This window comes from Leptidea sinapis, chromosome 1, assembly GCF_905404315.1.
Source record: "Leptidea sinapis chromosome 1, ilLepSina1.1, whole genome shotgun sequence".
Classification (NCBI taxonomy): Eukaryota; Metazoa; Arthropoda; class Insecta; order Lepidoptera; family Pieridae; genus Leptidea; species Leptidea sinapis.
In genome coordinates, this window is record NC_066265.1 from 13,959,186 (window position 1) to 13,985,355 (window position 26,170).

A 26,170-nucleotide genomic window follows, 5' to 3' on the forward strand; every position below is an offset into this window, starting at 1 on the left:
TTTTATTTGTTTTTATTTTGTTTCTCCCCAAATTGCAAACATGACAATAATTCGCAAGACTTTTTTTTATTGTTATTGAACCAATAAAAGCGTCCATACTCGGTAAGAAATAAGTATTTGCTCGTGAACAGCCTTTGCTAGGCAATTTCTTTGCCACCAATAAATGCCGGCATTCACGATGCTTTATTAAGAATTAATGTTCTTTAACTGTTTCATAGCCACGGCCGTGTCACAGATAATTATTTTCAGTAGGTCACCCATTTCCTGCACTGCACAGGAACTCTCCTATATTAAATCAATTACTATTTACATAAGTTCTTTTTGTTTTTTTTTTGTACTTTTATCTTTTTATATTAAGTGTATCCTGTGAGTGTTTTGTGGGATTATTGTTTATCTTTCTTTTGAATGTTTCAGATACATTGAATTGATTTTTTGTTTTTGTTTATTTGAACTATTAATTTTATATCACAACGTACCTTTAAATAATTAATTAATAATAATAAGATAGTAGGTGCGTTCTTCTTTTTGGTTTTATTTTATTGGCCAGGATATTTAAAGCCTGACAATTTTTTTTTAACTATTAATTTTGTTCGGACGCATTTCTTGAGCAGTGTCATAACTTATAGTATATATATCGTCATTTTTCTTGTCGGACAACATCTGAATGTTACAAACGAATGCATATGTAAAAAAATTATGAAGTTTTTATATGTCTTACATGTTTAGTTTCTACCATCATTCGTCGTATTTGTCTACGACTTGTGTACAAAACCACTTGCATTTTCAAGTACGAGTAAATAAAGAGTTGGTTTTGCGATCATAGAATAGTGTATAGATCATAGATAGAGTGTAGACGCAATTAGCAATACAAGTCTTGAATATGGAACGTTCATGATAAAATATCCCGTCCGGTTTATTAGAGATATATAAAACATAAGATTAATATGTAAAATTTAGACGCTTTAAATATTATTGTATTAAAATCCTTAAGTATCTATATTTTATTTACAACTTTAGTTTTATTTGACATTTCTCTAGAGCCTTGGCTATGATGATTCGATGGTCAATACGTCACTGTCATTGTTTATACCTTATCCTCGTAGACACCGAATGGTGACATCATAAGAAATTGCTGAAAGTTGATAATATGAGACATTAAATGCATTTTGCTTGAAAACAAATACACCAATTTGTGTTTCTCTGAATCTCATTTAAAATCATACGGAGACATAAAGGTTAGTTTCTTATTATACTATGTTAGTGCGCGTAAGAAATGACATTTATCAGATTTTTTTAATATTATAATATCGGGCGAGACGATCGCAACCTTCAGCTGACGGTAATTTATATGTCCTGCCCATTACAATGCAGTGCCAGGCTTCTTGAATAACCCAAAAATTCCAGTTCAAAAATGCTGTCAGTAAGTGATGATATTGCAAGTTAATCCCGCTAAGTTTTTCAAATTTACTTTCTGCCTCTTGGCGTCTTTAAGGTCTTTAAGATGTAGACCCGCCAAACAGTTCAACGCGAGTAGATCTCGTTCACCCTGTCAAATAAGGAATTAACACTCCAGATCATAATTTATAACAATTAAAATTCTATTAAGAATTGTCAGTTTCGGGATTGGATCGTACGCGTTATTATTGTGTGATACTCTGCTTGATGGTTGTCTTATAAAATTTCATTTGTGTGACTGCTGAGGCTGTTTTTTTTTGAGCTGGTAGGTCAGATTTTTAACAATCAGTCTTAAGTACCCATACCATCTTCGTGATCTTAGCGTTCAGAGAAACTGTAAGAAAAATCCATTTTTACTTGTTGAATATATTCACATAAAATATGATAAAAATATTTTACATAGCATCATTTGATTTATAAAATCCTTTTTTGAAATTTATTTGCCAAGACTATACTAACTAGTTTGTTTTACAATTGGCAGAAATTACGACTCCCCTTGGTGAACAATGTAGGTACTTATTAATTTAGGATCTCGAGGGTGAGGTATACATAAATATATAAGTACTACTATTATTTATGGTTTAACGAACGATGTAATTAATATCTTGTTCAACAAATAAATGATTTTGTGATGATTAATTCGACACACTTTATTTAATTGTTAGTATACAAATTCCGTATTCAGAACTTGTGTTGTTAATAATCATAGACCAGGTATAGTCATATATGACTGCTATATAAAATGGAAGAGTAGGCAGACAATAATGATACTATTGATTGAAAATGTTAGAAATAAGGTAATAAGGTACTTAATGTAATGGATAATTATAAGCGGCAATAGTTCTAACATGTTCCATACTCAATGGTTCATTAGTTAACGTCACTGTCATTATCAAAATATTGACAATGACAGCCAGGGTAACAACCCTCAGCTCCATCTACAGATCATATTATTGGCAAATGTCCTGCTTATTTTTATTCATTACTGTATGATTATTTAAACTAAAACGTTATTAGGTGAAGTCTACTTGATGCTGTTAATTTTTGGTAGACATGAACGGTATTGCAAAATAAATTTGATTTTATATTCCAGTCTTAGTTGTGGCCTATAATTTTTTTTGAACTTGTTATGTGTATTAATTTAATTGTAATTTTAATTGGTGTTTTTTTAAGTGTATGTTTTGACTTGACGTCATTAAGACTTGTTGTCGTCTTATCGCGCGGACATTATATTATTATGATAACTAGTTTTGCATATTTGAAAACACACGCTAAGCCGGGTCCACGTATAATAAATTCGGCGAAAGAAACAAACCGAAAACCGGACCGGGGAACCCGAAGGTATGTCTTTTGTTCGTCGTTGTTCTTTATATTTGGACAAGGCGACGATTATAGGATTCGTTTACTGGAGCAACGTTTGCTGTAGATTAACAGTATGCTTGTAGACGATTGTATGAAATAAAACCTAAATGTTGTAACAATGTCGTGGTTTATATTGTAGTTTATTGTATTTATAAAGCCCTGCTGATTTTGGAAGGATTTACAACATGCTTGTGGCGTTGATAGAAATATGTAATGTCTTTGTAATGTGATGTGACAGAACATTATTAAATGGTCATATTTTAATCATTTATAATGTCTAAGGAAACTATGATTTGGCATATTATGTAGTTAGTTCTCATGATCTAACTGAAATGTGCACGTTCTGTAAGATTTTTCTCGAAAGTTAGTCGTTTGAATTAAAAATATAATTGCACAACAGCCTCTGCAAGGTGAGGTTCAAGAAAGACGTATTAACTTCAAGATGCGAAATTATACCATCATCATAGTGACGTCTGGTCTGACCAAGCGTTTTACAAATTTCTAACTTTTATTTCGGAATTAAGACTTCAAGATTATATCAATTTTAAGGCCGGTAAAGTATTTCTTAACCCTTGATGTTGCGGATGTCCATTGGCGGTTGTATCACCAAGTCCCATGACGGCAGCCGTCGGGCCCCCTCTTATATAACAAAAGACGCGATAAAATTATGTTAAGCCGGGTCCACATAACTTGAATTCGGCGAAAAAATCTATGGAGCGAAAGAGCACGGCGAGCGAACAAAAGAACAGGAACAGACCTTTTGTTTGCCGTTGTTCGGTGTGTGTGGACACAGTCTTAGACAATATTTGACTTGCAGAAGTTCAAAAGGGCCAGAAGGGTTCAAATAATTATTTTTTTTGTACTGAAATGGCTTGTTAAAACTGTCCATCAAATCTGTGCTAGATTTAGCGATCTACCAATTGCCGTGGGTCCTAATAGGGGTCTAAAAGTGTTCAATAATGGCAATCGTTCTTGAAGCCCTATACGAAATAAAAATCACAATGAATGAGTGAAGACAAGCAAAAACTTCTGCTGTAATAGAAAATGCCCCTCCACGACGATCGGTCCTGCGACCGTTCCGGCGATCTTGACCAGATTAAAATAAAAAAAATAACACGGGATCGCAACTTTGGTAAAAGGCATAAAAGGAATATATTTTTACAAAATTGGTATGGTACTTAATCAAAATTTAAATTAACTTTTAATATATGAAGTGTTGGTGATGCAATAGGCTGAAAAATTGACTCTCATCCCTTGATGAAGAAAGAACCCCTGGTTGTACAATAGGACACAGTATTTTTGATACTACAAACAGACACATCATTTACCTGTGTTCCTAAAGCAAAAAATTCGTCTAAATAAGCTTGATCTACTTTGTCCATAGCCTCTTGGAAGTCATTTCGAAGACCCTGAAAAAATAATATCAGCATGTAAATAAAACCAATAATAATATATAGTTATGATGAAACCTTGCTAATAAATTCAGGTATTTGTTTTTCTTTCTTTTAGTGGGAGTTTTTTACCAGTAAGAAGCTCCTTTGCCGGCTAAATTACCACACTGGCGCCTATTTCTGCCGTGAAGCAGTAATGTGTAAGCATTACTGTGTTTCGGGCTGAAGGACGCCGTACCTAGTGACATTACTGGGCAAATGAGACTTAACATTTTATGTCTCAAGGTGACGAGCGCAGTTGTAGTGCCGCCCAGATTTTTTGCGGTTTTTCAAGAATCCTGAGCGGCACGGCATTGTAATTGTCAGGGCGTATCAATTACCATCAGCTGAAAGTCCTGGTCGTCCCGTCCCTTATTTAAAAAAAAGTCTTTTACGAAACTCGAATAGTCTTTCTGTTACGGGAAACTGATCGCCCGGGACGCTTCAGATCGGCGCGATTTTGGCGCTAGCGTAGCATTCTGTGAATGTATATTATTTTACGTGCAGCAGTATGTTATCCTTTAGAATTCTTTTTGACGTAATTTCTAAAATACTAGACACTACTACCGCTTCGGAAACAAATGGCGCTCTAAGAGAGGAGAAGCGATTCAAGAAACTTTAGTATAGTAATATCGCGATACCACGGCAAGCAACGACTATGGTACAGCACTACACTGTAGGCGTGTGAGGTGAGACGTGCGGACAGCGGGGGAGATGCTCCCTCTCTCCCCAGGCCCCGACTGCATTCAAGTCGCGGGCTAACTGTACACATTTTCGATCTCTTAAATATACATAACCACAACTTTTTTTGGTAATTAAAAATTATTAATTTATTAAATTAGTGCCGTAATTTAATGTAGTGTCTGGTATTTACTTTTGTTTCTATTATATTGTATGCATATTGTATATACTGAATATTAATAATTACTGTTCTCATATCCATTTGCCAGTTGTCGCAACCGTTTTTTGTACTTAACAGCAAACATTACATATTTGTTTCATGTTTTATACCATCAGATGGCGCCATATTGCAACTTTCAGATAAAACTATTTTACTTAAGTCTCACACTAAACACTAATACCAAGCCCATTTTGGATTCCGTATTATTTCGTATTATGATTCTTTTTCAATATATTGATTGTACTGAAATTACTTTTAGCTGTAACATTATTGTTGGTATAACTTTTTAAACTTTAAGGTTTAATCAATCATTTATATATTTATTTTATTGGTATCACTACAATGTTCTACCGGTGTTGTTGTAAGGTAACACTTACTCCAAGAAATTCATCCTGTAAACTCTCACACAAACATACCTACTATTTAATGTTTATATCAACAGTGTATCTATTTGAAGGTGGGAACGTTCTCAAAGTTTGATTGTAAAGGTAATAAATATTATCATTTGCACTAACGTGGTTTACCGAGCGGAGGAAATGTATGAAAACAGTTTCAAACGCGTTTTTTATAAGTTAAACATCTTCGGGAAGAAATATAATGATTTAAATTTGGGTAAACAAAGAGTGGGATTAGTAAAAAAAGGATATGGTATTATGTAGCTAAATTTTTTACGAATTTTTTTTTCTCCGAATCTTGTCACATAATACATTGAGGATAGAGGCAAGGAGTATCATCTCTTAAGGGAGAAAAGTGTCCAGTATATGTATTAAATAACAGTTCAAAAATCTTCCACAATATCGTTGTTGTAGGCATAGGGTATGGTATGAAGTATGGTGAATGTAGCGATTGCAAACGATTTGAAATATGCCGAGTTAAAAAATTTAATATTCTTGTCGACTAAAGTAGTTAGTTATTGAAAACTTCAACGACTTACAATGCACAAAATAATGAAGTTAATATAACCTTAAAGAATTATTATAAGAAAACATGTAGCTAGCTAGAGTTTAAAGCTAGAGATTTTACATTTGGCGCTCTTTTAAGAGTTACCCTGATGCTACTGTAGCGCCACCCTAATTGAATGCATTTGACGGACACTTTTTCATAAACACATGAATCTCCTTGCCTGTACCCTCCATAGTTTAGACACGCACGAGTGTTATGGCTTTCGTAAAATTTTAAAACTTCAATGTTAAATTTTTGTAGGTATATGCAAAATGGGTTGAAATAAAGGTACACTGGGTAGCCATCCCAATGTGTAAGTTGTTATGTTAGATGGGTACAAGTACTTTGTGGGGTTAAGAAATCACATTCTGTTTATTTCGGGTGTGTGGGCCTTACTAATATCATAATTTATTACAAAATATACATTTACGAAATAAAAAATCTCGCCATTTTTTGCCATCTGGAGGTGTAATGAACTCTTAATTGTTATCGGTTAGGGCAGTATTGTAATAAATTGTGTTAATGTTGTTTACTTTGTTTTATTTACTTATTAATTAATTATCCCTTTATTTTTCAAATCCCAATAGTATTAATGATGTATATTTAGCAAAGGTTTACAATGTTTGTCCGTCGCCTTGGCACAGGCACCTAAGGCTATCAAAATATAGCTAATTCCAGATATTACATTAACAGTAAAGGCTGATGGCGAGAATGGACCCACATAATTTAAAAATTAAGGAAGCATCGTACAAGTACAAGTTAATATTAATTATAAACAGAACTTTATACGATGTTTATATAAAAATTATTGAGGCGCTAAGATATGGGAGTCAAAAGAAAGAAATTATTATAATTTATTAAAAAAATAAGTCATCTTGCACTAACGGAACGTTTTGCGCAATTGACGCCTACATTTTTTTTACATGACAGTCCTTGTCATTATTTATATGGATGTTTCGACACCATCAAACTGTCTATAATGAACGTAGTGTTTAAATTCTCTTTGTCTAAAGGTACCTACCTACTTAAATGAGTAATTCAGTGGTAATTCAAAATAAGATTCAATAAGATTATTATTGTTTTTTGATACTATCAGTAGGTAAGTGTAAAAGATTCGATACCTGTTTGAAAAAGAATAAATTGTGAATTCTCAATTATTAGATACTGGCCAACCTTCCACATAATATATAATATTATACCTAGGTAACACTGAAAATGTTTAGAAAATGAAAAACGGCTTAATGTAGAAAGTTGCCATTACTTTTATTGTATTTCGAAGCAATCTTCGTTCCTCTCTACTTATCGTCGCATTCGATGGAACCACAGAACACACAGAAAAGCAGTGGGCCCATTCTTCCTAAGGGGTCTCTTCTCTCTCGTCTCTTGATGAAAATGCCATAGCATTTTCATACGTTGTCACCGCATCTTCAGGGCACGTTAAGCGAATACCTCGAATTTCATCATTAGTTCTTGAGAATAAATAAAAGTCGCAGGGCTCCAGTATGGCGCCTGTATGACGTATGACTCATTATCTCGACACCTGCCATAGTGAAATATTCAAAAGTCCGTTTTGCGGAGTGCGCTGAAGCATTGTCGTGGTGAAGGAGGAGCTTCTGCTTCGAGGGCGCTGCTGTCGAATGTTTTCCAAGACAACAGGCAAACAGCGATTGACATACCAGTTTGCAGTAAATGTCCTTCCATCTTCTAGCACAACTGTCGGGAAATGACCTTTCCGACCAAAGAATGAGGCATTCATCTTCATCCTTTCTTTACCTTAGTTGGCCGATTCTCGAAAGGAAACACCCACTGATCTGATTGACTTTTGGTTTCGGGTTCGTATATATCGCAATATATCCAGCTTTCATCACCTGTGACAATGTCAAATACAGCATTTGAGTCACCGCCGTGGAACTTATCTAACATTTGGCGACACCAGTTCATGCGAAGGTGTTTCTGGTCGTCGGTTAAAGTATTGGGAATCCATCTGGTACAAAGTTTCCTGACGCCTAAATGTTCGTGTAATATTTTTGAACTTGACTCATACCAATGCCTAGGCTTGCCCGTATCTGCTGATAGGTCACTCTCTAATGTTCCTCTATCATGCGTCGCAGAGCACTGATGTTATCTTCAGTAGTCGCTGTTAAAGGACGTCCCTCACGCGGATCATCATTGAGATTGCTTAATGCTACGTCCACGCTTAAACTCGTTAAACCAATTGTAAATAGTGGTACGAGATGGGGCTTCATTAAGAAATGCTAATCGCAGCCTATCACAGCTTTGTGGTTGACTAAGCCCACAACGAAAGTCATAATAAATCATGAGCGAAAATTTTCTCGCGTTAGGTTCATTTTCACGTGTAACAAGAGTTTTAGATTTGCCGCCAACTCACAAAAACAAATGACAAATGAATGCTATATTGCATTAGGTTACCAAGTTCTAAAATTGAAAACAAATCTAGTGATTTGACCAAATGCTAGAGTTGTGTTTTCTACAATTAGTAACTATGTCTGCAAAGTGACTTCGCTTTTGCTGTCGCAACAGTTTCACCCAGTTGAACAGTTAAGATGATAATGGATCTCCCTGTTTCACAACGCTTCCAAAGTTGACATAACCTGGCATTTCTGATTTTAAATTTGGATATAATCGCAGATAAAAAAATTGTATGTAAAAAGAGGACACACGAGCGTACTTGGTATTAAGTGATCACCGCCACCCACATTCTCTTGCAACACCAGAGGAATCACAGGAGCGTTGCCGGCCTTTAGGGTACGTGCTTTTTTTTAGGGTTACCATGTCGTATCGCCCCGGAAACACCGCCCAAGGAAGCTCATTCCACAGCTTTGTAGAACGTGGAAGAAAGTTCCTTGAAAACCGCCCTATGGAGGAACGACTTAAATAAGAAGCCATTTTAAAAAAAACAGGTAACAGATTTTTCTATATTTCAATACAAATCTCTTATAATGATCTATACAATTATATACACCAGGTGCGAATCAGCCTAAGATTTATAATGCGTACTAAGACTTTGCTTACACTTTACTTACATAAAACTTAGCTCAGTGTGATAAAACGCGAACTTGACTTTTGCATTGGGCTGTCTTAACTTAAGCACATAATAATTTCAGCTGTCAAATGACTATAAAAACCACCTGCATAAATACCACTGGACAGGTTGTTCCATATGTTTGACTACAAATTTTTTGTGCCTATTTGAAGCGCCACTCGCGAGCGTTCAGAGAACTAATTTTGACGTATAGTACAAATGGCTGCGAAGGAACGTACATACGTCTGAAGTATTTTTGCATTTTTCATTAATTTCGTTCGTTTCCGTGTTATTTATACTTCAAGAATCAACGTAATAAAGTGCACAGTTATTTTTGTAAATAGTTTCCCACCATCTATTGATGTTTGCTTAGGTTGTCGTCGCTAGTTTTAGTACCGCAGACTCTCACTACATGGCCAACAGCGCAAAAATGGCGAATATCAAACAGGCACAAAAGGACTTTTGACAGCCGCCAGTCCAGTGGTATAGTAGAGGTCAGTGATAAAAACGAAATCAAAGATTATGCTAACCTTATACTCAGACAAGTTTTACGTAAATAAAGTTTTAGTGCGCTCTATAGGTTTCAGCCTGACAGGTATAATTTAATTTATGTTTTTTTTTCTATTTTAAACATTGTAAATCTATTGTTTTTATTATAGTTAATAATTAACATCTAATAAAATTTAATTACATAAGCATCAGCTAAAATTACAATAATTTTGAGTAACAGCTGATAATAACAGAAAACCTTAGATTAAGGATTGTTCTCCGCTGTGCTCCAACTAGATACCGCAGACGTAGTTGTTCTTAGGTAGTGCGGTATTTAGTTTAGACTTTAGAGTTTAGACCAATCCTTTATTTAAGCAAAAACACTTAACATTTAGATTGAAGGTTCTTCTTATAAATTTAGAAATTGATAAACACGTACAAGTAATATCGATTATTTTATAAGAATATTAGAACTGCAAGAATAATAAAAGTATACACAATTAAATTTAACAAAACACTTCTTAAACTAATTACATAAAATCTATACTACATACACTTTTTTACCAGTGGGAGCCTGTCACTTTGCACAGGATGCCGGCTAGATTATGGGTACCACAACGGCGTCTATTTCTGCCGAAAAAGCAGTAATGTGTAAGCATTACTGTGTTTCAGTCTAAAAGACGCCGTAGCTAGTGAAATTACTGGGCAAATGAGACTTAACATCTTATGTCACAAGGAGACGAGCGCAGTTATAGTACCGCCCAGAATTTTTGGGGTTTTTCAAGAATCTTGAACGGCACTGCATTATAATGGGCAGGGCGCATCAATTACCATCAACTGAACGTCCTGCTCGTCTCGTCCCTTATTTTCATTAAAAAAGACATATGTGTAGCCATATTACCTATGTAGTATGAAAATAGTTTGGAAAATACAAAATTGCATTCATATTATATCATTTTCCACAGTAAAATTGATTATTTGTAAAAGTGTGCACAACAACGTCGATGTACTGGTAATCTTAGATCATTTACACGTGTAGATAGAGTATAGACTATCGGCCGAAATTAATAATCAATCTAATCTTTGATCTTCGGATTTTCGATCAAAAATATAATCCAAGTCTTTAGTTAAGTGTTCCAATAAACAAACCATGGATCAAAATTGTAATATTTAAAATCAATATATCTTTGGGGATCATAGATTACAGATTAACTCTGTTCGAAAATGACAGTTTGAGCGTGTCAATAACATATCTTTCGTTTTAACCTTTCGATCAAGAAGCAAAAATCGTAATCTTAGACTTTCCTCAGACTTAAGATTGCATCTGTAGATCACGAGTAAAAATATTTAGCTGGTTTGCTGTAGATTTATTTCGTACCTAATGGATTTGGCAATGGCAATACTCTCCAGTTCTAGTGATAGTGACAGTGATATGGAAATCCTAGCTCAATCATCAGACAGCTGTGAAAACGTCGAAAAATATGTAGAGCTTAGAACTAAACTCTACTTTGAGCAATTCACGCACACTAACACAAAGTGCCAATCACGAGTGTTTTTTTTATCTGTTTTTATTAGTTAATAACAGTAAGAGACTCTATTTAGATGTATAAATTATACGAGGTTCTCATGTGTAACAACCGTCGAAGTGGGTGGTATTTTCAATTGAAATTTGAATAGAGTTTTTTTTTATAACAATAAGGGGCGAGACGAGTAGAACGTTCAGCTGATGGTAATGAATACGCTCTGCCCATTACAATGCAGTGCCGCAGGATTCTTAAAAATCCCAAAAATTCAGAGCGGAACTACAATTGCGCTCGTCACCTTGAGACATAAGATATTTAGTCTCATTCGCCCAGTAATTTCAATATATACGGCGCCCTTTAGACCGAAGCAAAGTATTGCTTATATATTACTGCTTCACGGCAGAAATAGGCGCCGCTGTGGTACATAATCTAGCCGGCATCCTTTTCAAAGGAGCCTCCTGGTTGGTATGTTTAATATGTTTTTATTCTACGAACAGTCTTATGGATAAAATTTCAAAAGTACGTGTATACGTAGTCTTGGTACTACTAGGGTACCAAAATTATATAACGGTATTAGCTTACAGTTGGCAGTATGACAGATTCAAGAAGTTCGTTTGACGTGGGAGGCTCCTTTGAACAGAATGCCGGCTAGATTATGGGTACCACAACGGCGCCTATTTCTGCCGTGAAGCAGTAATGTAAGTAAGCTATTTTTCGGTCTGAAGGGCACCGTAACTAGTGATTCTCTAAGGAAATCTGCCTTCTGAATGAGCTGTATGAAAAAATGATACTTATATTTCAAGTGTAATTTCAATTTACCTGCGAAATAAAATATTTTTGATTTGATTTGATTTGATACAACTACCCAGATTTAATCACAACATTTTTTGTGACGTTTATGTGAGAAAATATTTCGGTCTCGCTAGCTTAACTAAGTTACCTACGTCAAGTTAAATTATTTGAGTGCAGTTCCATATAATTCACAGTCACAGTCATTGTACAACTTCTCATACAAATATATGAAAAACCTAGTCAAAAAAAGATAATCACGGAATTACATTATCGTACCTTACAACTAATAAATTACATCAACTTACTTACTGGGTTTTCCAATGTACCTACATAAATAAATAGTATTAAAACTCAATACTAAGCAACACTTAAAACTTCTCATGAAAGTAGTAGTGGTAGTCAATAAGGTAGGTAAGTATTAAATTCATCGGTAATATCTTGATTATTTCAATTAAATTAATAATAATGAATATAACGAAATATTATAGATGTACAAAACAAGTTTATGACAGCGATGCAGTAGGTATACAGTAAACTTACATCGATTATAATGGTGAATTCACAACTCTTGCATAATATCCACAGATATGCTATAAAAGGGATCTTAAAATTATCTAGGGATAAGTATCACTAAACATTCACAGCACAATTATAGAAACCCTGTGCGGGACAGTAGAGGCAATATAACCTTACTCAAAATACAGTATATAAATCTTACGTTTTGCTTTAACACATAAATATTGATATCAACTTATTTTAAGAAACATTGTTAGTTCAGAAAGAAAGGCGTTGGAATATTATGTACAAGATACTTAAGAAGTCCTTATTCTATTTAGTAATAATACATTTACCGATTTACTACTTAACAACGCCCTTTTACTGAATATTGGGTCAATAGAGGTTATTTGCCATAAAATAATCTAAATTGGCGGCTTGTACGATGATTTATAACAATATGCAAAATGTGTTTACCCCGGGCGTATAAAGAATAGGGTAGCCCCAGGAGATAGGCGACTAAGGGCGATACGAGAGTGTCACGCTGCCGTCCTGTGACTGCATCCCGAACGGGCCAGAATCTGCTGAATTATAATCACACTTCCACAGAAAACCGGCATGAAGAAGCTTCTTCAACAAACATAGCTATGTTTCCAATAGGTTAATGTCGAGAACCAACGTTTTCAGAGTAGGGACCTGTCTACTCTCAGGCTGCACGTAGATTTTGAGGACCACGCCCGCATCTACACCTGTGTCTACAGGTCTCATAGCACGCAGAAATGGATCATCTCATGGGCTGCGTTCAAACGGCCATTAACGAAGGTTTGCACAGATCCCGTCCACTGAAATCGCAGGCTTGGGTGACTTTGGTCGCGCACCACGTATTATGCAGGGTGATCCGTGCATAAAATTACATTGGCGTACCATGATCATCAGCCGGAAGACGTCCACTGCTGTTCAAAGGCCTCCCCCAAAGATCTCCACGACCATCGGTTCCACGCTGCCTTCATCCAACGTATTCCGGCGATCTTGATTAGATCATCGGTCCATCTTGTGGGGGGCCTACCAACACTCCGTCTTCGGGTACGTGGTCGCCATTCGAGGACTTTTTTGCCCCATGCCAGTGGTCGGCAAGGGTCCGTAGAAATATGTGCCCTACCCACTGCCACTTCAGTTTCCAATTGGCATATGATCTGTCCCAATCGTTTGAGTCACCTACGCGTTTCCCAAACATGGACAGACACATGCCATCTTTATTAGATCTTGTGATGACGACATATACCGGTAGTTACCAGGTCTTAAATATATAAAACATAAGAATCTGGGTTGCGGCACTGGGCACAAAGGATCCCAACTACAAAGTTCTAAAGAGGAAATACCATTGTGCCTCCAGATCATTTAGTCAGGAAAAATGTGATCAGGAATGATATTATGATAAATTATACCTTTAAAAAAAATTATAATATTAAATAGAATATTTATGTAGCAATAGAGTGTGAATGAAAAGGAATGATAATCTGCGCCATATTAGATTATTTTCATTAGGTCATAATCCTTAGTCAGTATAATCCATAGATTATACTAGGTATGTGGTAAATCCACGATTATACTATTTCAATCTATATTTAATTTGTCTGTTAATTAATTCGGTTGACCGAAGCGCCTTAATTTATTAATTACAGTACATCTTAAAATTATTGTTTCACAATTATTCAGTGTTTCCGACATTACTTAAATATGGTTACTTATCGTAAACCTACATTTCTGAAGTAACGTGATTAGATATATCGATGTCGGCGCTAGGGCCGCTCCTTCGCTAGGTGCGATGACGTTGATCTCGCCTCATCTTGAGCTCTAGCACTGTGTGCGATGCCAACCCTGCCACAAGCGCTAACGCTAGAACTGCCAGTTGTGTTCGTACACACAGGCATTGCCTGGCCCCACACGCAAGCGCTACACCAGCGTGGCGGGCCGCTAGTGTGAGCGACCACGGCCCACGCCATCCTGCTCCTCCCACACACAGACCAACCTGAGAAAAGATTTTTATTTATTTATCTACACCCATGCCTTAAATCTTGGCTCACAGTTATGCAAATTATTATAAGATAGCTAATAGCTGTTGGTCTTCCTAATAAGTAATAGTTATTTATGCAACCGTTAGTGTGATAATAGTATCACATGAGTGTTCTAATTCCTAATTACTCGTATCAACAGGTGCATACAAGACTTTATCTACACCCGTAATAAGAATTTTCTATAAAGATTCTAAAACAGTTAGCTTATTGCCAACATTAAAACACGCAATGTCCTAATAACCATTACATCCAAACGAGTGTTGTAATGAAATTCAGTACAACATTACAATACTCGTTTAGATTATGTAATGGTTACTAGACTGCCTTTTTTAATGTTAGCAGTAAGCTAACAGTTTCAGAATTTTTTACAGAAAATTCATATTACGGGTGTAGACAAAGTCTTGTATGCACCTGTTGATACGAGTAATTAGGTATTAGAACACTCATGTGATACTATTATCACACTAACGGATGCATAAATAACTATTACTTATTAGGAAGACCAACAGCTATTAGCTATCTTATAATAATTTACATAACTGTGAGCCAATTATAGGTCTCCCCGTTGTGCGAGAATAATTATATTCAACAATACGAATAAACACTAAAGTATGCAAATAAAATACAATGCACAATTTAAAATAATTACAATATTAAAACTCAACAAAAGATTCTGTGTTATGTCATGTCATTATATGTCATTACATAACTACTTTTAACATAAACCTAAATACTGATTAAAGAAACGCCGGCTTAACATGCTCGTGGCTGACATAAAGTAAGTCTGAAAAAGATGGTTTATATTATCCCTAGATAAATTATTAAAATTATTACTTGCTCGCCAAAGATAAGGATGTATTTTGTCGATAGTTGGTACTAGTAAGAAGAAGATATAAAAGTGGGTTGAACCTAAGCGGCCTAGACGGGGTTCTGAGTCTAAGCATAAATGTTCGGGGCAGTCAATAAAACCAGAGGCAATCTTCATGAGAAATATTAAATCAGCGATTTCGCGCCTTATTTCAAAAAGAAGCAGGTGGTGCCTTTTGCAAAGATTAATATATTCGAAAGAGTCATAGCATTGACCAGTGCGGAAGCATAGATGCCGCAAAAACCTTCTCTGAACGTTTTCTAAACGGTTAATTAATGTAGAGTAGGTCCACTTTTATGCGTGGAAACATATGTCAATTCAAAGACTGATTGATCAGTCAGAAAAAAAAATGTACCAGAGTATTATACAATTACAATAGAACCTGTTTAACTCGAGCCTCGACATGTGAAACACCTCCAAAAGGTAGGTGCAAACATTTATATAATGAATATGGATGTGTTTTCCGAGTCATGGATGTTTATATGTATTTATGTATGTTATTTTATTATTATTATAATTTATGTTAAATTGTGTCAAATATAAAACGCCGTTTTTCGGTCAATGTGTGGATGGAAATAATTGACGACAATTTAGTCGGACCACATTTTTTACCGAGCAAGCTAAATGCTTGCGAAAATTTTTTGACCTTCTCTAAGAAATGCCTTTGGCTACCCGGCAATTCATAACAAAATAAACCATTTGCAATACGCATGTCCCGCCCATTTTCGTGTCAATGTAAGGCGATGGCTCGATAGCCATTTTCCTAACCATTGGATAGAACGAGGAGAACCCATGCGTGGCCTGCGAGGAGTCTGCACCTAACGCCGATTGAAACTTCAAAAGTAGAGCACTTGTGCCCTCTACGTGTGCAGACTTACGCGCTAATATTTTCAATCCCTTTAGAGGTGTAGGTGCTTAAGCAATTTATAGGCATTAATAGCGTTTATTTACATAGCCGGTGTAAGCTCTACTCAAATACTTTCTTGCATTCAATAGCTTTTAAGTGGTGGAAAATAATCATCACCTTTATAAGTGATAGGTCTTGGAGTGTGAGGAGCTTAAGTCACGGCATCAATTGTTACTCAATCAAGAAATAACGATTGATACATAGCCGAACATGAAAGCAATATCTCAATAAAGGCATAAAACGCATTTATTTTCTCAAAATTGATTCCTTTAGAATTATTTTTGATGGCATTTCTAATATATTTCTAACTCTCCCAGCATCATTTTTTGCGCTCTTTTTAGTAAAATATACAATATTGTATTGTCATTGCTATTGCTATAAAATAATCATAATTTAGTCCCAGGCTGTCGGATCACCTAGATATTCAGCTGTGGAGTAGTAGGATTTACGACAGTTTTTAATAAAACATTTAAATTTGTTTATAGATAATGCCTGAACAGTGGCTGGGACTTTATTATAAAAGTATATTTTATACATTTACCCTAAAAGCTATTATATAAACTTAACATATCTTATGAAGCCTACTAGAATTAGTTACAAGCAATCCCTTATCTCTAGTGTTATATTAATGAAAATTTTTAACAAATGTACTGACAATGAACAGTCTCAATATTTTTTTCTAAAATCTACTTTGAGAGACTGTCTGATAACCAAGCTGGTATATACCAAATCCCCACAAACCTGCAAGACATCCCAAAGAGCGGCACAGGCTCCCCAAGCAGACGCAGCAACAGTTGGCAAGGCGAGGTCAGTTCTTGCAGCCCGCCAGCGCAGCAGAGCGAGCAGGAGCGAGGCGTGTGCTGCGGCGCCGCCGGCCGCCAGGGCGCCCCTCCGGCCTCGTGCGGCTGCCATGCTCAGCGTCACGGCAGCAATCGCTTGTAGCGCTCCTGCACCGCACAATGCTCGCCACGCCTCGCTCCAACCACCGATGCAAACCCCGTACCACTGTCAATTATAGACAAAATTCTAACAAACGTAGAACAACCTCCAACACCAACAAAATGAGAGACGCGAAAACATTCGTGTTATGGAGTTCTCGTTCCACACCATAGAAATCTAAATAAAAAGGTTGTAGAAGTTTATAGTTTTAGACACCAGTATGATGACCCAGTATTTGATCCAGTAAAATGTGAACCCACGTGAAACGACACGCAAATATGGTGTATTGTAGTACAACTAACTACGGAAATTCTTCCTGCATCTTCTTTTTTATTATTATGTTAATTAATATTTTATTGCTACTGACATGCAGACACCATCTAATTTTGTTATGTGCTTAATTATTTATGCACGCGCCAGCGCAACCGCTGACAGGGCGCATCCTGATGTGCGATGTTCCACTCGTATACCATTTACTGTATTAAATTAATTTGCATGCCTAGTTAAAGCATGTGAAACTGTAAGATTGTACCATCGTTACATACCATGTTTGTACGCAAATAAAGAATTTGATTGATTGATTGATTGCAACTATACCAATTAAAACATTTATCTTTCGTGGTTTAGTCTGTTTGGTGTATATAAACTGCTGTATTTTAAATCAGATGTATGCGATCATTTTTCACTATGAGGTTCTTAATTTAATTGTAATGCTGTCATTTTGCACACAATTGCTGCACACGTTCCTCTACCACTTCTACATCCGTAGCGTAGTGTACGTAGTCGTTTATGCAATATACAGTGCGCAAAAAAGTTAATGTTTCCACTTTATTTTCTCGTACGAAAATGACTAATATTTTTATGTTTTAAACGTCTTATGCATGTATATTATTAAATTACATATATGTATTGGTTTTAGGTAGTAACTTGTAGTTGTCATTCGATTAATATGGAAATAAAACAAAATTAGATAGTTATTCGTATTTTTGTATTAGATTTATTTATTTACTATACTTAAAAAGTTATATTTGTACTATCACGCTGAATTGTCAATTTCATGAACTTCTACTATTCCAGATGCTATATCGCTATAAATTGACATCTATTAAAAATAGCTAATTCAACTAAAATACTTTTCAAATTCAAATATTTTTATTCAAAATTTATTATTCACTTATTGAACGTCAAAAACTATATATAGAAAATCGTTTATGCTATAGTAACCTTTCCCACACAAACGTTTTTTAACAATTCTTTTAAATTTCATAACACATTTATTGTGTACATTTTCTGGGATCATATTGTAGAAGCATATACATCGCCCATTAAAAGATTTACTAACTCGACTTAACCGAGTAGTAGGCATAACAAGTTTATGTTTGTTCCTAGTGTTAACAATATGAATGTCACAGGTCCTAGCAAATTCCTCAATGTGCTTATGAAGATATAGAACATTATCATACAATCTGTGCCTGAAGGCAGCTGTGTTTCCCGAGAAGTGGAAAGTGACCCGAGTCGTCCCAGTGCCGAAAGGTGGGGTTGGAAAACAGGTTGAGGGGTACAGGCCAGTTGCAGTGTTGTCAACTGCAGCGAAAGTATTAGAATCCGCCATTCATAGTAGTATTTATATCAAGTTAGTGCGCAACTATCAGAGTCTCAGCTTGGATTTAGGCCTTCGAGAAGCACTACCAGCAATCTTCTCAGCTATATGTCTCATATATTTCCAGCAGTGGACGGTGGGGGACAGGCTGATGCAGCATACTTTGATTTTCGAAAAGCCTTTGATTTAGTCGATAACGATGTATTGCTCAAAAAGTTAGCATCAGTCGGGTTCACTCCACATTTACTTAACTTTTTTGCGAGTTATATGAGAGATAGGCAGCAATATGTGGAATATAAAGGCCGAAAGTCTGAACCATATTTCACAAGGTCAGGTGTCAGTCAGGGCAGCAACCTAGGGCCCTTGCAGTTTATTTTAATGATAAACGATCTACCGCAGGTGGTCCAGGATGCTAAATGCTTGTTATTTACGGACGACCTCAAGCTCTCTTTGACTGTGAATGCCGAAAATGACTGTGTGAAGCTGCAAGAGGATATAGATAGAGTGGTGACATGGAGCCAGGACAACCTATTACAGTTTAATAGCTCAAAATGTTCAGTCATCACTTTCTCTAAATTACGGGCCCCTATTTATTATAATTATAATATGGAGAGGATACCAATGTCGAGAGTTTTAGAAGTCAGAGACTTAGGAGTCAGGTTTAACACTGAGCTTTCGTTTCGTGATCATATTATACATTGTTGTAAGAAAACTTACAGAAATTTGGGTTTCTTGCTTCGTACCGTTAGTGGTTTCACTAACATAAGTGCTATTACAGCATTATACAACGCGTTGGTAAGAAGTCAACTAGAAAGTAACGCAGTCATTTGGGCTCCACATGAGGCTAAATACAGTCTTATATTGGAGCGGGTGCAAAACAAATTTGTTAGATTCCTGTACATGAGGCTTTATGGGGTTTACCCATTTTACCCATTAATGTACCCTACACTATTTGTTTTGGGTACGGTCGGATACAATGAGATAAGGTCTAGAAGGGAATTAGCGCTTGTTCTATATATTTTTAAAATTATAAGAGGCAAGTTATTTAATGCGGACGTATTAGGGCAGGTTTATCTTCGAGTGCCGGACCGGTACGTGTGGCGCAGGCGCAGGCCGTCACTGCTGGCGTTGCCACGCGGGCGCACCAACCTGGTCGAGAAGGCGCCGCTGGCGCGCCTTTGGAACTCTCAACATTGTGTCCGAGCGGATCGACCTGTTTTGTTGTTCTCTCAGTGAATTCACAAGGATTGCAATGTGGGCTATATGTTATGATAGTTATGCATAATAATTATTGGATAAGGTTCTTTAGTATTAATTTTATAATATAAGATTAAGTGTATATAATTAACTAAGTTATGTATGTTATTCTTTAGTGTATGCTCATTTTAAATGTTAATTTATTTTTATAAGATGAATGTTACACTAGCGCATTAGGAATAATCCTGTAAAGCTAGATGTAAGTCTTGAAAACAAATAAATAAATAAAAATAAATAAATAAATAAATCAAGAATATATTGAGAAACAACAGTCAAAATGTTTATTTCCTTAAATTTTTCTCTTAATGATTCTTTAGGACATAGGTTATAAATAGCGCGAAAAGCCTTCTTGCCCCATAATAATACTATGAAAATAACTCAAATTAATACTAGTCGCGCGGTATATATGTCAGTTAACTGTCTATTTTTTTAACCGCATATGCTGCAGAAGTAAGCCTATTCACCAATCCTTCAATATGAGTGCCCCATTGCAATTTGGAATCAAGAGTAATGCCAATAAATACAGCAGATTCCATTGGTTTTACCACCTCTCCATTTAATAAAATATTAGCATCTACATTTTTGACATTTGGCACGGTAAATTTAATATTTTTGGTTTTATGACTATTTAACAATAAGTTATTGGCGCTAAACCAGTACACGATGTCAGATAGAGCATTGTTTACTTCGTCATATAAAACTTGGCTTCTTTTCACTTTGATTATGAGTGAAGTGTCATCCGCATACAATACCACCTTGTGTGGGTTAGGTAGATATATAAATTAGGAAGAGGAAGGGTCCAAGAATAGAGCCTTTTGGTACCTCCATACCGAGAGGTGTCCCAGGAGATATCCTTCCATTCGCATCGACCCTCTAAATCTTATTATTTAAATATTTAATAATGATGACATAGCTTTCTGACCAGCGTTGAATGTTGAATATAATCAAAAGCCTTATATAAATCACAGAAGATACCAAGTGCGTTCTGTGATTCCTCCCAGGCTTCAAAAATATTCTTATGAGTTCAACGCCTGCATCCGTAGTCGAGCGTCCCCTATTAAAGCCAAATTGTTTTATATGAAGTAACTTATACGAGTTAAAGTGAATAAGCATTTGGCTTAAAATATTTTTACAAAAATTTTACTAAGAAGTGAGTCCCGATTTAAATATTGGTGTAATTTTACTATATTTCAGAAGGTCAGGAAGCACGCCATGTTCAATACAGCTATTAAAAACTATTGCTAGATATGGTGCTATGACGTCATAACGGAACTTATTATGTTTACAGATATGCCCCATATATCAGCAGTTTTTTTTCATTTCTAAAGATTTGAATGTTTTAATTATTTCTGCTGGGCTAACAACACTGAATTTTGATTATTAATGAATGATGATTAATTATGAAATTTTGTTTACATTCAATTTAACATTTTCCAAAAGAAGTGACTCAGCAACACTGGTGGAGGAGGCAAGAGTGCTTGTGATAAAAACAGGAGTGTCAGAAAAAAAATCTCAAAAGCAGAAGCTACTTCCTGCTCGGAGTGGATTTTAGTATAGTTTATTATTAGATTATATTCAAAATTTGCAGACCTGTTGATTTAAGAACTAAATACCAATTAGCAATAGATTTTTATTTTAATGACATTATGAAAGTTTCTATGAGAAATAAATATAACTCCAGAAGCGTGAGGGAAGAAAAGTTAATCACAAAAGATAAAATAAATAATATGTGGTGCCATTCATATACAACGAGATAACTCAGGAGTGTTCCCAAACTTAAAAAAAATTAAAGCAGTTAGGTGCAGTTTTCAAGGAACTTTCTCCCACGTACAACCAAGCTGTGGAATGAGCTTCCTTGTGTTGCGTTTCCGGGTCGATACGAAACCTTCAAGAAAAGCGCGTATACTTTCTAAAAGGTCGGCAACGGCCTGTTCGCTGTAATTCCTCTGGTGTTGCAAAGAAATGTGGGTGGCGGTGATCACTTAGCATCAGGTGAGCCGTACGCTCGTTTGTACTCCTCTTCCATATAATTAAAAAAAAACAATTACACTATAACCTTACCTTAATGTAAGATGTGTATATAAATCCTTGTTGCAGTCCAATAAATAACCCCATTGGGAAACTCAGATAGGCTCGTGGGTCCTTGTAAATTGACCGAGCATCGGGTGGGGGAGATGGTATTGAAGCTGCCCCATACACTGCCAGAGCTGCAGCAGCAAAGGACAATATGGCCCACAATACCACAACCACTGTTCGACCTTCAGCACTTAAAGATATGCCGACTAATGATTGAATATCTGGACATCCTGACGCGCCACATGTCATTTCCTGCAATTTAAATCATTCGTGATTGATTAGATGTCAGTTACAACACTACGTACCACCACTTCGGAAATAGATCGTGCTCTGAGAGAGACGAAATGGCGCAAGAAACTCTCTCAGCAATCTTTTCCGCGCACTTATAAAGAAAATATAGAATAATGTATGTAGGTACTGCCATTGCTTTTGCTACTAAAGAATCATAATCAGCCATTTAAAAAAAGATATATTTAAATTTATTTATAGATAATGCCTGAGCAGCGACTGGGACTTTATTATAAAAGTGTATTATTTACCCTTAAAGCTATTATGTATCTTATGAAGCCCACTAGAATAAGTTACAAGCTACAATAATGAAAATCACTATTAAGGGGGATGATTTTTGTGAATGTAAATTAAATTTTCATAATTTATAATATTTATACCGCAGTTTTACAATATACTAGTGCATACTACATACATACAAAGTATGCGAGAGCAACAAAGAGGGCGAAGAATTACATATCAAACTGAGGTACAGATAGATAGAAAGTAAAGCGAATCTTTTGTTACTGAAACCGATCTGATTTACATGTCGCAAACAGACAGACAAACATGGAATTAGCTAATTAATTAATACCTTAGGGTTTTTAATTTTATTTAATTATTGTTTGATTCGAATTGCTAATTATGACAGTAATTACGATAATTATGTTCACGAAGAATCCTAAACACATGATCGGATTTGGTACGACCGATCCATCGGACACGGTCTGGGGGCCTAACCCTACTCATAGTTGTAAATGTCAGTGAGGTATATTCGAATTTGACAAATAATCAAATGTCACTTTTACAATATCTCAACTACACCTTCTAGGCTGTCGTTGCTATTATCGTTTCCGTTGTAGTTGTGCTTTTATTGTGACTTTGGAATCGATTTTTGAGTTGTTGAACAGGGTTGGGTCTCATCGCTAAGACCTTGTGCTCAATTAAAATGCACGACTGAGACATTCTAAAAAAATTAAGTACTTAGGCACAACATTATACTCTAAACTACGACAAAGCAAATTGTAAAAATATTTACCTTTTTTGTATTAGCACTTATTTTTTTTAAAATAAGTATGTCAAATAGGCCATTTGACATATTCCTTCTCTATAATTTTAAACGCCAATCCAAAACAAATTGAATTAAGGCGCCTAAAAGTCTAAACTTTGTTATGACTATTGACACTTAACAGTGACATAAATAATATTTAGTTTTTCAAGGTTTGCACATAATTCATTCACTCTAAAATTGTAAAAAAATCAAAATATTAGTCTATGGTTACGATAAACATTATGGAATTCGAACATTTGTTAGACTAGGGTAGAAGCGATATATTCGGAGTACTATCGTAGGTTTCGTTCGTTGTCGATTTTGCGAGCGGCGCCTATTTCTGCCGTGAAGCAGTATTGTGTACGCATTACTGTGTTTCGGTCTGAAGGGCGCCGTAGCTAGTGAAATTACTGGGAAAATGAGACTTAACATCTTATGTGACGAGCGCACTTGTATTGCCGCTCAGAGTTATTGGGTTTTTCAAGAATCCCGAGCCGCACTGCATTGTTATGGGCAGGATGTATCAATTACCATCAGCTAAACGTCCTGCTCGTTTAGTCCCTTACTGTCATAAAAAAAAGTAGAGTACGATGGTATGTTGCATTTTCCATCGCTCAAAAATTATTACGGACCTTACTGAGTACGACGCCCGACTACATCACAACGGCACCCACATACGTCCACCGAACCGTCCAATGGTCCGGCCGTACCAAATCCGACCATGTGTGTACACTATAACACAAACAATGAATTCAAGCTCTAAAGGTTGATGCACCCAATATACGATAATTAATATTAAAATTGATAGCCCTCACTTCTGGGATAAATTACACAAATTAAATTTGTAACGAAAAGGACGACTGCGTTATAAATATATAAAATTCTCGTGTCCCGGTGTTTGTTACCAAACTCCTTATCGGGTAGGTCTGAGAGTATACTTTAGTTATTTCCATAGTATTATGTCCTATGGTATATTGCTATGGGGCAACGTTGCCGATATTAATACAATATTTGTGCTGCAGAATTATGCTGAAAAAGGGCTATTCGCGCTAATTATAACCTAGGTCCTAAAGAATCATTGAGAGCAATATTTAAAGAAATTAAACTTTTGTGGGGCGATGTATATGCTTTTACAACAAGATCCCCGAAAATGTTCAAAACAAAAGTATAACGTTTTTCAAAAGAATAGTTAAAAAACGTTTTTTTTTTCGTAACCATAGACTAATATTGTGAATTTTTTACGTTGTTAGAGTGAGTGAATTATGTGCAAACTTTGAAAAACTAAATATTATCTGTTGTATATCGCTGTTAAATGTCAAAAGTCAATATATAGTTTAGACGTTTAGGCGCGTCCTGTGTTTTCTCTGGTGCTGCAAGAGATTGTGGGCGGCGGTGATCACTTAACACCAGGTGACCCGTACGCTCATTTGTCCTCCTATTCTACAAAAAAAAAACGAAGGAGGCAATTTGACATATTTAGAAAAAAATAAAGTGCTAACATAATAAAGTAAGTATTTTTGCAATTTGCTTTGTCGTAGTTTAGAGTATAAAGTTGTGCCTAAGTATTTAATTTTGGAAAAGAACTTGGTGATGAGACCTATGACTATGCAACTATTTTAATTCTGATGTCTTCATTTACCTTTACTTTGATTAATCACTGTGCAAATTGAAAAGCAATGGCTTAGAAAGTACGATATAGGTCTAAACTAAAGCATACACCTAAAGATTCAAGAATCGATTCCACAGTTACAATAAAAGCACAACTACAACGGAAACGATAATAGCAACGACAGCCTAGAAGGTGTAGTTGAGATATTGTAAAAGTGACATTTGATTATTTGTCAAATTCGAATATACCTCACTGACATTTACAACTATGAGTAGGGTTAGGCCCCCAGACCGTGTCCGATGGATCGGTCGTACCAAATCCGATCATGTGTTTAGGATTCTTCGTGAACATAATTATCGTAATTACTGTCATAATTAGCAATTCGAATCAAACAATAATTAAATAAAATTAAAAACCCTAAGGTATTAATTAATTAGCTAATTCCATGTTTGTCTGTCTGTTTGCGACATGTAAATCAGATCGGTTTCAGTAACAAAAGATTCGCTTTACTTTCTATCTATCTGTATTTCAGTTTGATATGTAATTCTTCGCCCTCTTTGTTGCTCTCGCATACTTTGTTAACCTTTAGGTTACTATAACATAAATGACTTTCTTAATGATATCACAGATTGGGAATGGAGTGACCACCCTCAGGCTATTAAATAATAAGTTTAATTGTACAATATTACTTTGTAAACATATTTATTCGATGAAAAAAAAGCCCGCTGAGTTTGTTGCACCCATTCTTCTCAGGTCTGAGTCATTCATTTTGGAATGGGTGGTAGTTTTTGACTTTCAATAAGTGATGTCACATCCTATTTTGAATAAAAATATTTGAATTTGAATTTGAATTTGAATCGGCTAACATCTATTTTTCATGCCCCTAAATGATAAGGGTCACACACCCTTAAATATTTTTTTGACAATTTGTTTTATTTTTATTTTATTATGATTCAACATTAAAAATATACACAACTTCAAATTTTCACCCGTCTGCGATGATCACCTATTTTTGTATACTGATTTTAATATTATTCTATTCCATCCACAGATACGCAATAGAGTTGCAGGATGGCAATCGAATATAAT

The 26,170-nt window shown here is 35.6% G+C and overlaps 1 protein-coding gene across 1 annotated transcript in view; it reads right to left on the reverse strand.

The window, feature by feature from the left end:
* Positions 1 to 9,071: 9,071 nt before the first annotated feature.
* Positions 9,072 to 26,170, reverse strand: part of LOC126966792 (protein unc-93 homolog A) — a 28,174-nt gene continuing 11,075 nt past the window's right edge. Inside the window, exons 5-7 of the mRNA XM_050811052.1 lie at positions 22,140 to 22,406; positions 17,024 to 17,287; positions 9,072 to 14,461 (exon numbers count right to left, since the gene is read on the reverse strand). Coding sequence (XP_050667009.1) covers positions 14,249 to 14,461; positions 17,024 to 17,287; positions 22,140 to 22,406 — 744 coding nt within the window. The 3' untranslated portion in view covers positions 9,072 to 14,248. The remainder of the gene's footprint in view (positions 14,462 to 17,023; positions 17,288 to 22,139; positions 22,407 to 26,170) is intronic.